This window comes from Schistocerca gregaria, chromosome 11 (genome assembly GCF_023897955.1).
Source record: "Schistocerca gregaria isolate iqSchGreg1 chromosome 11, iqSchGreg1.2, whole genome shotgun sequence".
NCBI lineage: Eukaryota > Metazoa > Arthropoda > Insecta > Orthoptera > Acrididae > Schistocerca > Schistocerca gregaria.
The window spans coordinates 135,699,194-135,715,114 of NC_064930.1; the positions used below are offsets into that span (position 1 = coordinate 135,699,194).

At 45.0% G+C, this 15,921-nt stretch overlaps 1 protein-coding gene across 1 annotated transcript in view; it reads left to right on the top strand.

The window, feature by feature from the left end:
- LOC126295061 (lateral signaling target protein 2 homolog) overlaps positions 1 to 15,921 on the top strand; it is a 134,140-nt gene that overhangs the window by 92,518 nt on the left and 25,701 nt on the right. The window contains exon 5 of the mRNA XM_049987308.1: positions 2,512 to 2,692. Coding sequence (XP_049843265.1) covers positions 2,512 to 2,692 — 181 coding nt within the window. The remainder of the gene's footprint in view (positions 1 to 2,511; positions 2,693 to 15,921) is intronic.

The following is a 15,921-nucleotide window of genomic DNA, read 5'->3' on the forward strand; positions in this document are numbered from 1 at the left end:
ATCCTGCGCATCTCCTCCCTTTGCATCTGGTCTCCCAATCTGCGAACGTGGAAGTGCATCCGCAATTACATTTGTTTTTCCCCGGGACATGGGTGTTGCGGAAGTCAAATTGCTGGAGGAATAAAACCCACATTGTCAACCTATCGTGTCTCAATTTTGCCGACAGCAGACATTCCAACGCTCTGTGGTCTCTAAAGACATGGATCTAGTGTCCAGACAGGAAATATTTGAATCTTTTGAAAGCCCACACGATAGGCAGTGCCTCCACTTCAGTTACTGAGTAATTCCTTTCGCACTCTGTAGGGACCCGGCTCCGGAATGATATCGTGTTGTTTACTTATGTCCCCTCTTCCATAATTTGTTAGAATACTTCTACGCAAAGCAGGGGCGCATCCAGGATCTCGGTCAGGGAGGGGCAAAGTTTTTGGTACCTGCCTTACAAAAAATTAATTGCAAACAAAACCATTAATACTCTATACGCGAGCGCGCGCGCACACACACAAACACACAAACACCCACTGTAAGGTGTCATGCAAATCCAACCCCTTCCATGAAAACCCTGACATGATAAGCAAATCCAGTAGTATGTCACATAGCTCCGAATAAATCGTGACATTAAATTAACCAAAGTAATACGAGTAACGAGTGAGCAAATGGAATACCACAGACTAACACAAGAATGCCTAAACGCATGTCGTACCTTCCCACCGTGAGACAGACGCAGTTCCGAGGGGAGAAACGAGAACAGAAGCCGAGAGCAGAACCGTGTTAAGTTAGAAGGCCCTACGATAAGGGACGGACTAGACACCCACGTCGCCAGCTAACCAGTAGTACGACACCACCCGCAAGTTTTAGCGTGAGACTTTTTCGCGTCCCTGTTACGTCAAGGACCACCTCCCAGCCCATGTTAAAAGCTAGAGCCCTCCAAAAAAACATTATAGGTCTTAAGATAACACAAAAAGGGCCACTACCACCAGCAAGTTTTAGCGAGACTTTTTCGCGTGTCTGTTACATTAGGACCACCCCCCAGCCCATGTTAAAAGATAGAGCACCCCAGAAAAACAGTATAGATCTTACGATAACGCTGAAAGAACCACACCAGCTGCAGGTTTTAGCGTGATACTTTTTCGCGTCTATGTTACGTTGCAAACTTTAAAAAACATTGCCCCACCACGAAAAGTGTAACGTTTCACATTGGATAGACATAATTTTTGTAGGCGGAGCTTAAGGTTAACATTGAGACCCTGATTGGTCAGATGAAAACACAGCCAGATAGTTTTTTTTAAACCAACTTCGGTAAATGGTAGTAAGGAGAAGTTAGTTAGTTCCGAGACGGCGATCTGGATGGCTGCTGCGCTGACGAACACCGACAAGGTAATGAACGCACGCGATGCCGCATAACAGCGCATAAAGCTTCACTCAGAACTGCAGAAGTCTCATCTGTTACACCCCTTTTCGCGCAATACTAGTGTCGATCGTCAATTAAAGCTCATGGTGTTCACATTTGCCACTTGAAGTAAAAATCTGAAACGCCATGATTTTTCTGTTATATAGTTATTGAGAAGCCACATCAGCCACTGCAGTTTACGACAAGTTAGATCAGTAATTAAAGATAATTGAGGGTCACTGTAGACCATTTTGATAATTTTCTCTCTTGTGAAACTTAATTTAAACCTAGATTATAGATGTGATATGGCATAGGTCATCCTTCGATCCATTGTAGAACTTGCAAACCCATTCAGGGAATATTCGTTTACATTTTTGTTGAACGCACTTGGTTTTTACCATCCTGTATTAAAACACTTCGTTTTATCAATAGTGCAATTTATAAACAATGTTTTGTGAGTAGAATAAAAGTTCCAATGGTAAACTTAACTGCTTTTTCGACGTTATTTTACCAGCTAACTAAAAATAGGAAAGCCTTGAACGCCTTCCACTACATTTAGTTAGTATTAAGATTCTTTTACAGGGAGTGCAGTGGAGCTGACGCTGAGATCATTTAGTATTTGGTTATATCATCGCTAGTCTCACTGAACGCTTCTGAATTCTACATGTCATGTGTGGTCTGGCGTCTCCTTACCAGCAACAGGTCCCAGATTCAAACTAGTCAATTCCCTAAAAAACACGCTCAGAGCGTCGTTGCGCGAAAGTGGTAGGGAGACACGATATAGAACAAACAGACACCACCATGAATGTTTAGAACACACACACACACACACACACACACACACACACACACACACACACACACACACACACACACACACACATATATATATATATAAGTATTCTGTTTTTAGTTTAATTGTGTTTAATGAAATAACTTACTGCATTACCTGAAAAATATTCTTCAAATACGACACGTGTACTTGGAAAACTCTGTGATTGTCTGCTAATGTAAAATAATGTATAAAAATGCTAATGTTCATTTGTTTCCATTCTTAAATCTTCGATATTTGTTCACCAATTGCTTTCATTTGGCAGAACGTTGGCATCGAATTCTATTGACAGGTGGACACGCTGAAATTAGCCATCGGCTACATCAACTTCCTGAGCGAGTTGGTGGCGTCGGACCGTGCGGGGGCGGCAGGTGGCGTCGGCGGCGGCGCCGGGGGTGGAGTCGGCGGTGGCGGCTTGCGCGGCGTGGGCCACGGCCCGCTGCGGGATCAGCCCAAGAAGGTCATCCTCAGGGGTCGGTACACAGCCTGCCTCACTCTCACGTGCAAGAGTTTAGATCCACCTGTCTCTGTCATCCCTTTCACTGCCAGTTTAATCAACATAAATTATGTGGTTCCAGACATCTTTTCAAGTATCGGAGATTTATGATGTATAAGGTTGTTTCCGTAAGAGCATGCAAAAGTTTAACAGGACATAGAGGATGCTCCAGTGAACTTAGAACCACTTAAATCTAACTAACCTAAGGACATCACACACATCTGTGCCCGAGGCAGGATTCGAACCTGCGACCGTAGCAGCAGCGCGGTTCCGGACTGAAGCCCCTAAAACAGCTCGTCCACAGCGGCCGCCTTGCGTTGAGATAATTAAAAACAGAAAAATATAGCAAAACATTTGGGTGATAGGGCTTTGTTATCAATGTACAGTAGCTGAGGCTACGATAAGTCATACCAACATTTCCGATGCACAAATATTAAAAGCACTAGCTTGGCAGGGCACACATCTAGTAGGACCCAATGCTAGATGCAACAGGTGGTGTTACGATCAGAAAAGATAACAGCAGTAACCTCCCTCGGTGCCTGTAGAAACACCAAATGATCCGCGTGGGATTAGCCGAGCGGTCTGGGGCGCTGCAGTCATGGATTGTGCGGCTGATCCCGGCGGAGGTTCGAGTCCTCCCTAGGGCATGGGTGTGTGTGTTTGTCCTTAGGATAAGTTAGGTTAAGTAGTGTGTAAGCTTAGGGACTGATGACCTTAGCAGTTAAGTCCCGTAAGATTTCACACACACACACACACACACACACACACACACACACACACACACACACACACACACACCTGAGGTCGAAGAAACGAGCTTAAGTAGATAATAGGAATAAAATCTCATTACTGTGTCCATCTCAATTAACATTAGTTACAGTTAACTGCAAATACGATCACTGACACAATTAATGCACCATTTGTACTCTATCTTAGGAAATGCGCTGAAACTGATGGTCATCAAGCTCAATGCAGGCACTGCATCGGCGAACACAATTCTGACACTCCCTGACAAGTATCCCTGGTGTGCTTCGAGTCACGTCACAGGCAGTACAATTCTGGCATCTCTACTGACCCTACGACGTATGTTGGAAAATAGATTAAGGAAGGACAAACCTACATTTCTAGCATTTGTAGAGAAAGCTTTTGACAATGTTGATCGGAATACTCTCTTTCAAAAACTAAAGGTTGCAGGGGTAAAATACAGGCTGTTTACAATATGTACAGAAACGAGATGGTAGTTATAAGAGTCGAGGGGCATGAAAGGGAAGCAACGGTTGGGAAGGGAGTGAGACAGGATTGTAGCCTCTCCCCGATGTTATTCAATCTGAATATTGAGCAAACAGTAAAGGAAACAAAAGAAAAATTCGGAGTATGTATTAAAGTCCATGGAGAAGAAATAAAAATGTTGAGGTTCGCCGATGGCATAGTAGTTCTGTCAGAGACAGCAAAGGATTTGGAACAGCAGTTGAACGGAATGGACAGTGTCTTGAAAGGAGGATATAAGATGAACACCAACAAAAGCAAAAGGAGGATAATGGAATGTAGTCGAATTAAGTCGGGTGATGCTGAGGGAATTAGATTAGGAAATGAGACACTTAAAGTAGTAAAGGAGTTTTGCTATTTGGGGAGCAAAATAACTGATGATGGTCGAAGAAGAGAGGATAAAAAATGTAGAGTGGAAAGCGTTTCTGAAGAAGAGAAATTAGTTAAAATCGATTACAGATTTAAGTGTGAGGAAGCCGTTTCTGAAAGTATTTGTATGGAGTGTAGCGTTGTATGGAAGTGAAACGTGGACGATAAGTAGTTTAGACAAGAAGAGAATAGAAGCTTTTGAAATCTGGTGCTACAGAAGAATGCTGAAGATTAGATGGGTAGATCATACAACTAATGAGGAGGTATTCAATAGAATTGTGGAGAAGAGGAGTTTGTGGCACAACTTGACCAGAAGGAGGGATCGGTTGGTAGGACACGTACTGAGCCATCAAGGGATCACCAATTTAGCATTGGAGGGCAGCGTGGAGAGTAAAATTCGTAGAGGGAGACCAAGAGATGAGTACACTAAGCAGATTCAGAAGGATGTAGGTTGCAGTAGGTTACTGGGAGATGAAGAAGCTTGCACGGGATAGAGTAGCTTGGAGAGGTGCATCAAACTAGTCTCAGGACTGAAGACCACAACAACAACAACAACAACAACAACCACAACGACGAGTACTTGCAGTGGCCTCCGCTACAACACGTCCCACCACCTGCTCTTCAGAAGCGGGCGTGGGAGTAAACCTCATGTTGCCACGTCCCTCGTGTCTTCTTTCCAACGAACCAGTCTCCCACATTCGTCGATGACACAAACACTTGTCGTGACAGATGATGCCTGTTAGGAAATCGTTCTCTGTACAGCCTTTCATAAGCGAGAGCACTGCAGAATGTACTTCCTCATATACAAGGTGCCTGAAAGTCAATTCTGCGAAACTTCGCTGGTGGTGCTGCATCCTAGTGTACTGTGCGTCTCCGAATACCGCTAACAAGGGAACCTCCCCATCGCACAGCCATCAGATTTAGTTATACGTTGGCACAGTGGATAGGCCTTGAAAAACTGAACACAGATCAATCGAGAAAACAGGAAGAAGTTGTGTGGAACTATGAAAGAAATAAGCAATATATACAAACTGAGTAGTCGATACGCATGATAGGCAACAACAAGGAGGGTGTGAGCCCAGGAGCGCTGTGGTCACGTGGTTAGCGTGAGCAACTGCGGAACAAAAGGTTCTTGGTTCAAGTCTTCCCTCGAGTGAAAAGTTTATTTTTCTTTATTTTCAGACAATTATCAAAGTTCAGGCGCTCACAATAATCAACTTCGCTCTCCAAAATTCCAGGACATGTCGACATTTGCTTGCACATATGCAGGATTTGACAGTCTACGCACGAAAAAATTTGAAAACGTTAAAAACATATGTTTTGACAGAACACAGGGAAAACTGTGCGACTGTGAAACCGTTGCATTCATTTGTTACAGTTTACGTGACAAACTCTTATGTTTTCATAACTTTTTTGGGAGTGATTATCACATCCACAAGAAAACCTAAATCGGGCAAGGTAGAAGAATCTTTTTACCCATTCGTCAAGTGTACAAGTTAGGTGGGTCGACAACATATTCCTGTCATGTGACGCACATGCCGTCACCAGTGTCGTATAGAATATAACAGACGTGTTTTCCCGGGAGGAATCGGTTGACCTAAGACTTTGCGATCAAATGTTTTCGGTTCCCATTGGAGAGGCACGTCCTTTCGTCTACTAATCGCACGGTTTTGAGGTGCGGTCGCAAAACACAGACACCAAACTTATTACAGTGAACAGAGACGTCAATGAACGAACGGACAGGTCATAACTTTCCGAAAATAAAAAACTAAACTTTTTACTCGAGCGAAGGCATGAACCAAGGACTTCTCGTTCCACAGTAGCACACGCTAACCACGGGACCACGGCGCTCCGAGTTCGCATCGTTAATGATGTTGCTTATTTTGCGCATGAGCTACTAAAATTGTATATTTTGCTTATTTTTTCCATAGTTCCACACAACTTCTTCCTGTTTTCTCGATTGATCTGTGTTCAGTTTTTCATGGCCTACCCACTGTGCCAACTTATAACTAAATCTGAGGGGGGGGGGGGGGGGGGGGAGGGTGCGATGGGGAGGTTCCCTTGTGAGTAATAAATGGGTCCGTCGCTGATTCATAGCACATTCTGCCATGGAACAATGTAAATGGGGTACAACAGAGCGACTATATGGACAAGTGAAGTAAACAAAACCTGCATCTCGTCTTTCCACTAATTAGGCTCGCCATCCTCGTTCCCTTGACGGAAATAAACAATTTACGTGTAAATAAACTTGCACGCATGTGAGCGTGAATAACGTATGAAAAAAGTAATGCTAGAGAAAGCGGTAGACATGTTTACTTGCACATGTCCTTAAGTTGGCTTCTCCGACCTCAGTTTCCCTACTTCAAATTGTTGAGTGGAGCATTTTCTACGTCCTGTCACATTTTTGCACGGTCTTACGGAAACTGCAGACTGAAGTGACAATGAAAACTTGTATCAAGGCAAGTGGTCAAACCACTTGTTGGTGTGAGCACTTAAACATTACGTTCTTTACGTACAGTGTGCTGGGTTCTTTTTTATTGTGGAAAATGTAAACACGTAACGTTTAACTGTTAATACAAAGAAACGTGTTTAAGTTATAGATAGATGTTTCGTCATGTTTCCCTTCGGATTGTTACCTAATAATTGTACTGCGTCACGCCTAACTCCATTCCTCAGGCAGAACTGGATGATGTGCACTGAAATCGTCGGAGAATGGAAACGGTACGTTTCCTGACATGGGCTGCTATCCAGAACATTGTGTACTCACACCGCGGTACATGTCATAGAAGTTTGTAACGGGAATTTCCGAACACTCTGTACATCGCTTGCTTATTTATTTTTAAGAGATGCAACCCCTTGCACTGCCACATCGCAAAGATGGCCAACACAGGTCTACTGCCATCTCTTTGTATTGGTTAGTCTTCACTGAGCTCTCGTCAGATATGTGTACTGCGATGTGTGCATACGTCTGGCTATGATTAACCATTAATACCCGCTCATCTGGCGATATATTGGGTCCGAAGTTGAACCAAGGGTAGCGGTTAGAGAGAGCAGAGGGGCAAAAAGGTGCCAAGTCAAGAGCCAATGTAAAAAAGACCTGTGCGATAGTTGTGTCGTGTTGTGAGAGCAGTATTGGATTTCTTGCTGCCTTCGACAGGTCATGGTTTGTTAGGAATGCCGGACATTTTCCACGCAGGACATTTGCCACACTTGCCCCTTCGACAGGTAGCGATCCGTCAGGTAAGGGACGCCCTTCCTCGAACTTCTTCTGTCCACTTTCAAACCGCCGTCACCACATCTTACTCGATACAACCAGTACGTAAGGGACCTTCTTCTTCGACATCTTGGCCAAATACAGAGCTTGTTTTCCGAAGTCGAAGTATTTATATCTTTTGGGAAACGAAAGCAATACCGACGATTATGTCAGTATGTAACTAGTTCTGCCAAGTACAAATATAGTTCCATCTGTCTGTACGGTAGCTTCCTTTCACGCTTAAGTGATTGCGATAGAAACAGTCCATCGCCATGGGAGCAACAAGGAAGGAACGATGTAACGAGTATTCATATGTAAGCTAATCATTTCTTTTTGACTGCATTTGTGCCTACTTTAATTACTACAACTACATACCCTAAAGACAATAAGGAAAGAAGAAACGGGTATGTGAATGTTTGGAAAGAAGAACGACATACTCCATATTAATTTAGTCTCTAAAATGCGATATCCCTTGCGGCGAAACAATAGTTAATAAAGTGTAGCGGGACAATGTTCAAAACATGACTGAAAATACGTTCACTAAATGTAGATAAGATCATCTATGATTGACATGTCATCTAAAGTCGACGTACAATTTTAAAATGTTGGAAATAAGGAAATGAAGTAATACAGAAAGCTATGCTTGTAACGTACGTTGTTATTCTACGTTGTTTAGCTGTGGTATTTACAGGGTCACTGAGCAAGCATCCTAGGTTTTTGGAGCCGGCCGGAGTGGCCGTGCGGTTCTAGGCGCTACAGTCTGGAACCGAGCGACCGCTATGGTCGCAGGTTCGAATCCTGCCTCGGGCATGGATGTGTGTGGTGTCCTTAGGTTAGTTACGTTTAAGTAGTCCTAAATTCTAGGCGGCTGATGACCTCAGAAGTTAAGTCGCATAGTGCTCAGTGCCATTTGAACCATTTGAGCCTAGGTTTTGGAGGGAAAAGCCGTAATTGCAATGATCTGCACTACAACAGAAACAAGAAGCACAACTTAAGGAAAAATAATGTAATGTGTGTTCCAGTTCAAAAGCGACATTGAAGCACCTGTATCTCTAACGTCGATCAGTTGTAGAATTTTGGAACACGTATTATGTTCGAGTATAATGTCTTTTCTGGAGATTAGAAATCTACTCTGTAGGAATCAGCATGGGTTTCGAAACAGACGGTCGTGTGAAACCCAGCTCGCGCTATTCGTCCACGAGACTCAGAGGGCCATAGACACGGGTTCCCAGGTAGATGCTGTGTTTCTCGACTTCCGCAAGGCGTTCGATACAATTCCTCACAGTCGTTTAATGAACAAAGTAAGAGCAAATGGACTATCAGACCAATTGTGTGATTGGGTTGAAGAGTTCCTCGATAACAGAACGCAGCATGTCATTCTCAATGGAGAGAACTCTTCCGAAGTAAGAGTGATTTCAGGTGTGCCGCAGGGGAGTGTCGTAGGACCGTTGCTATTTACAATATACATAAATGACCTTGTGGATGACATCGGAAGTTCACTGAGGCTTTTTGCAGATGATGCTGTGGTATATCGAGAGGTTGTAACAATGGAATATTGTACTGAAGTGCAGGAGGATGTGCAGCGAATTAACGCATGGTGCACGGAATGGCAATTGAATCTCAATGTAGCGAAGTGTAATGTGCTGCGAATACATAGAAAGATAGATCCCTTATCATTTAGTTACAAAATAGCAGGTCAGCAACTGGAAGAAGTTAATTCCATAAATTATGTGAGAGCACGCATTAGGAGTGATTTAAAATGGAATGATCATATAAAGTTGATCGTCGGTAAAGCAGATGCCAGACTGAGATTCATTGGAAGAATCCTAAGGAAATGCAATCCGAAAACAAAGGAAGTAGGTTACAGTACGCTTGTTCGCCCACTGCTCAGCAGTGTGGGATCCGTACCAGATAGGGTTGATAGAAGAGATGAGGGAGAGCAGCGCGCTTCGTTACAGGATCATTTAGTAAACGCGAAAGCGTTACGGAGATGATAGATAAACTCCACTGCAAGACTCTGCAAGAGAGACGCTCAGTAGCTCGGTAGGTGCTTTTGTTGAAATTTCGAAAACATACCTTCACCGAAGAGTCAAGCAGTATATTGCCCCCTCCTACGTATATCTCGCGAAGAGAACTTGAGGATAAAATCAGAGGGATTAGAGCCCACGCAGAAGCATACCGACAATCCTTCTTTCCACGAACAATACGAGACTGGAATAGAAGGGAGAACCGATAGAGGTACTCAGGGGACCCTCCGCCACACACCGTCAGGTGGCTTGCGGAGTATGGATGTAGATATAGATGTAGTTAGTTTCTGTGATTTAGTATGGACATAGGTTATACTCGATAACGGGAATAAATTAATAACTGGCTCCTTTTACCGACCACCGGTCTCAGGTGAAACAGTTGCTGAACTTTTTAAAGAAAAATCGAGTCTCATTGCAAATATGTACGCTACTCATACAATTATAGTTGGCAGTGACTTCAATCTACCTTTCGCACGTTGACAAAAATACATTTTTAGACCCTATTGTAGATAGAAAACAACTTCCGTAATTGTTCTAAATGCTTTTTTAAAAATTATTTTGAACAATTAGTTCACGAGGCCATTCGGATTGTAAATGGTTACGAAAACACACTTGACCTCTTAGACACAAATAATCCTGAGCATCACGATGGATACAGGGATTAGTGAACACACAGTCGTAGCGAGGCTCAATTCCGTAACAAAGAAATTCAACAAAAGTAAACGTGAAATATATCTGTTTTTAAAAGCAACTAAAAATTCGGTTGAAGTCTTTCTGAGAGACAGTCTCCAATCCTTCCGAACTATGTAAGTGAAGACCGTATGTGGCTTAAGTTTAAAGAAATAGCGTCAGCAGGACTCGAGAGATTCATACCAAATAAATTAATAAGAGATGGAACTGATCCCCCATGGTACACAAAACAAGACAGAAAGCTGCTGCAGGAGCACCGAGAAAGGCACGTATAATTTAGACGAGCGCAAAATCTCCAAGATTGGCGAAGTTTTACTGCGACTCGAAATTTGGTGCGGATTTCAATGCGAGATGCATTTAATAGTTTCCACAACGAAACTCTCTCTAGAAATGCGGCGGAAAATGCAAAGATATTCTGGTCCTATGTTAAGTAAACCAGCGGAAAGGCTCAGTAAGTGATGAGAGGAGGAGGGTGAGACAAGGGCCTCAACCCTTCGGAGCGGGTAAAACCGTGGCAAACGTCCGGCGTGGCAGATGTCTGCACACCGTTCGTTAGTGGAGGGTATCGTGCACGCGCATACCTTTGACGTCATGAGGCGTTGTTACTTGCCGGCTGCAGCTGGGTACCGGGGTTGACTTCCCCAGCAGCGTCAGCATACCTGTAACATCTACATCTACATGGATATTCTGCAAATCACATTTCAGTGCCTGGCAGAGGGCTCATCGAACCACCTCCACAATTCTCTATTATTCCAATCTCGTGCAGCGCGCGGAAAGAACGAAAACCTGTATCTTCCCGTACGAGCTCTGATTTCCCTTATTTTATCGTGGTGATCGTTCCTCCCTACGTAGGTCGGTGTCAACAAAATACACTCCTGGAATTTGAAATAAGAACACCGTGAATTCATTGTCCCAGGAAGGGGAAACTTTATTGACACATTCCTGGGGTCAGATACATCACATGATCACACTGACAGAACCACAGGCACATAGACACAGGCAACAGAGCATGCACAATGTCGGCACTAGTACAGTGTATATCCAACTTTCGCAGCAATGCAGGCTGCTATTCTCCCATGCAGACGATCGTAGAGATGCTGGATGTAGTCTTGTGGAACGGCTTGCCATGCCATTTCCACCTGGCGCCTCAGTTGGACCAGCGTTCGTGCTGGACGTGCAGACCGCGTCATACGACGCTTCATCCAGTCCCAAACATGCTCAATGGGGGACACATCCGGAGATCTTGCTGGCCAGGGTAGTTGACTTACACCTTCTAGAGCACGTTGGGTGGCACGGGATACATGCGGACGTGCATTGTCCTGTTGGAACAGCAAGTTCCCTTGCCGGTCTAGGAATGGTAGAACGATGGGTTCGATGACGGTTTGGTTGTACCGTGCACTATTCAGTGTCCCCTCGACGATCACCAGAGGTGTACGGCCAGTGTAGGAGATCTCTCCCCACACCATGATGCCGGGTTTTGGCCCTGTGTGCCTCGGTCGTATGCAGTCCTGATTGTGGCGCTCACCTGCACGGCGCCAAACACGCATACGACCATCATTGGCACCAAGGCAGAAGCGACTCTCATCGCTGAAGACGACACGTCTCCATTCGTCCCTCCATTCACGCCTGTCGCGACACCACTGGAGGCGGGCTGCACGATGTTGGGGTGTGAGCGGAAGACGGCCTAACGGTGTGCGGGACCGTAGCCCAGCTTCACGGAGACGGTTGCGAATGGTCCTCGCCGATACCCCAGGAGCAACAGTGTCCCTAATTTGCTGGGAAGTGGCGGTGCGGTCCCCTACTGCACTGCGTAGGATCCTACGGTCTTGGCGTGCATCCGTGCGTCGCTGCGGTCCGGTCCCAGGTCGACGGGCACGTGCACCTTCCGCCGACCACTGGCGACAACATCGATGTACTGTGGAGACCTCACGCCCTACATGTTGAGCAATTCTGCGGTACGTCCACCCGGCCTCCCGCATGCCCACTATACGCCCTCACTCAAAGTCCGTCAACTGCACATACGGTTCACGTCCACGCTGTCGCGGCATGCTACCAGTGTTAAAGACTGCGATGGAGCTCCGTATGCCACGGCAAACTGGCTGACACTACGGCAGAGGTGCACAAATTCTGCGCAGCTAGCGCCATTCGACGGCCAACACCGCGGTTCCTGGTGTGTCCGCTGTGCCGTGCGTGTGACCATTGCTTGTACAGCCCTCTCGCAGTGTCCGGAGCAAGTATGGTGGGTCTGACACACCGGTGTCAATGTGTTCTTTTTTCCATTTCCAGGAGTGTATGTTATCGCCACGAGTCGGTTCTCTGTTTAACTGCTCAAGGTAGTTTCCAGACAAAGCACTTAAAAAAAATTTCGCTGGGTTCTTTGTCCCTGACACCCGTTGTGAACGTTTGAGTCTCCCAGTCTATATACGGCAAATTAAAATCTCCACCCAGAACTATAACATGGTGGGGAAGTCTACTCGAAATATTTTCTAAATTAACCTTCAGGTGTTCTGCCACAACAGCTGCTGAGCCAGCGGGCCTATAGAGACATCCAGTTACCATGTCTGAGCCAGCTTTAACCGTGACCTTCACCCAAATCATTTCACATTTCGGATCTCCTTCAATTTCCTTCGATACTATTGCACTTCTTATCGCTATAAACACGCCTCCCCCTTCACTGTCCAGCCTGTCTCTGCGATATTCATTCCAATCTGAGTTTAGGATTTCATTACTGTTTACATGTGGTTTCAGCCAACTTTCTGTCCCTAGTACTATATGGGCGCTGTGACCGTTTATTAATGAGAGCAATTCTGAGACTTTTCTATAGACTCTCCTGCAGTTTACTATTAGCACATTAATATTGGTATTCCCTGTTGCATTTTGCCTACTCCTGCCTTGCCGCTTCTCAGGAGGCGCCTTGTCGGGCCTAGGGAGGGAATTCTCTAACCTAAAAAAAAACCCATGTGCACTCCACACGTACTCCGCTACCCTTGTAGCCGCTTCCGGCGTGTAGTGCACGCCTGACCTATTCAGGGGGACCCTACATTTCTCCACCCGATAGCGGAGGTCGAGAAATTTGCACCCCAGCTCTCCGCAGAATCGTCTGAGCCTCTGGTTTAACCCTTCCACTCGGTTCCCAACCAGAGGACCGCGATCGGTTCTGGGAACGATACTACAAACAGTTAGCTCTGATTCCACCCCGCGAGCGAGGCTTCCCGCAGTCACCAACTCCGCCAACCGCCTGCACGAACTGGGGATGACCTCTGAACCCAGACGGCAGGAGTCATTGTGTGTGTGTGTGTTAGCTCGCCATAGCTAATGCAGTTTCAGCCAAACTATGAAGTGAAGCTTGGGATAGCATCTTATGGCACCAAAGCCATAAATGGTTATGCCCTAGCTAGCAGTGTCTTCGGCCTGTTATTCTTCCACCTATGATTGTGATATTTCGGTTGCTAAGCTACAGCGGTCTAATGTCAAAATTGCGGTTGAGTAAAAGCTGGGAACCAGAACGAAAAATGCTCGTATCGTAGCACAAAAATAGGCGAATATGTCCCTGACAGAGATAGGGCTGTAGAAGAAGCGAACTTATCTGGCAGATTGAAAGACATTTCAATGAAAAAATCTTGATATGCTCCCTCTTTTTTACGAGTTGACCACACTTTCCCAGCGCAGTGAGCTTATAATACTAACGTGCCGTGAAGCACACTAATGGTACCCTCTCAGAGGATTTCAGAGTTCGACCGTGCGTGTGTCTGATAGAAATGGTTATCGGGCTGTAATTTCGAATTTTGTGAAGTTGACAGTAAACCCAAACGGGCCTTAACCTTGGGAGTTAACAGAAGTGGTAAAATTTTGAGTGAATGAAAAAAAATGAATGGTCTCCGGCCTACTTAGGCACATTAATTTGGAAACATATATTTGAGAAAATTGGATACTACTTACTGAAGCTACTTTTGTTGAGATTTCCCTTTGAATAGCAACCAGGATACAAACTGACACAGTGCTGTCTGTACTGTGTGTAGCAGCAGTTACCAATAACACACACACACCAGTATATGGTGGGGAGCAAAACTGCACCGAGTTCATAGTAATGGTAGCCACACTCAGTAGCATTACTTAATAGAAACACTGAAACATCACACGGAGTGCAGAACTAATTTTGGATATGAGGGGCTTCTATCTTGACTGACATGAATGACACAAATAAAGACGAAAGCTCCTCTGCATGTAGCAGTTTTCCTGACAAGGGAACCTACCCCATGGGCACCCCCTCAGATTTAGTTATAAGTTGGCACAGTGGATAGGCTTTGAAAAACCCGACACAGATCAATCGAGAAAACAGGAAGAAGTTGTGGGGAACTATGAAAAAAATAAGCAAAATATACAAACTGAGTAGACCATGTGCAAGAAAGGCAACATCAAGGATATGTAAGCTCAGGAGCGCCGTGGTCCCGTGGTTAGCGTGAGCAGCTGCAGAACGAGAAGTCCTTGGTTTAAGATCTCCCTCGAGTGAAAAGTCAATTTTTTTATTTTCAGTTTATGTGACAAACTCTTATGTTTCCATCCCTTTTTTGGGAGTGATTATCGCATCCATAAGAAAACCTAAAATGGGCAAGATAGAAGAATCTTTTTACCCATTCGCCAAGTGCAAAAGTTAGGTGTGTCAACAACATATTCCTGTCATATGACGCAGATGCCGTCACCAGTGTCGTACAGAATATATCAGACGTGTTTTCCCGTGGAGGAATCGGTTGACCTATGACCTAGCGATCAAATGTTTTCGGTTCCCACTGGTTTTTAGGTGCGGTCGCAAAACACAGACACTAAACTTACTACAGTGAACAGAGACGTCAATGAACGAACGGACAGATCTTAAGTTTGCGAAAATAAAGAAAGTGAACTTTCCACTGGAGGGACGGCTTGAAACAAGGACCTCTAGTTCCGCAGCCGCTCACGCTAATCACGGGATCACGGCGCTCTTGAGCTCACACTCCTTCATGTTGCCTATCATGCGTATCGACTACTCAGTTTGTATATATTGCTTATTTATTTCATAGTTCCACACAACTTCTTCCTGTTTCCTCGACTGATCCGTGTTCAGTTTTTTAAGGCCTATCCACTGTGTCACCTTATAACTAAATCTGAGGGGGGTGCGATAGGGTGGTTCCCTTGTAAGAGGCGTGGCACTACACTTCGGCGATCGGCAATGTAAAATTGTTCGATATTCTGAGGAAAATTGGGGTAAGCTATAGGGATAGTCGGGTAATATACAATACGTAGGCGGCCTGGGTGGCCGAGCGCTTCTAGCCGCTACACTCTGGAACCGCGCGAACGCTACAGTCGCAGGTTCGAATGCTGCCTCAAACATGGATCTGTGTGATGTCTTTACGTTAGTTAGGTTTAAGTAGTTCTAAGTTCTAGGGGACTGATGACCTCAGAAGTTAAGTCCCAAAGTGGGCAGAGCCATTTTGCCTCAGATTTCCTCGAAGATATGTTTTAGATATCAAACTCTACAAAATGGTTCAAATGGCTCTGAGCACTATGGGACTTAACATCTATGGTCATTAGTCCCCTAGAACTTAGAACTACTTAAACCTAATAGAA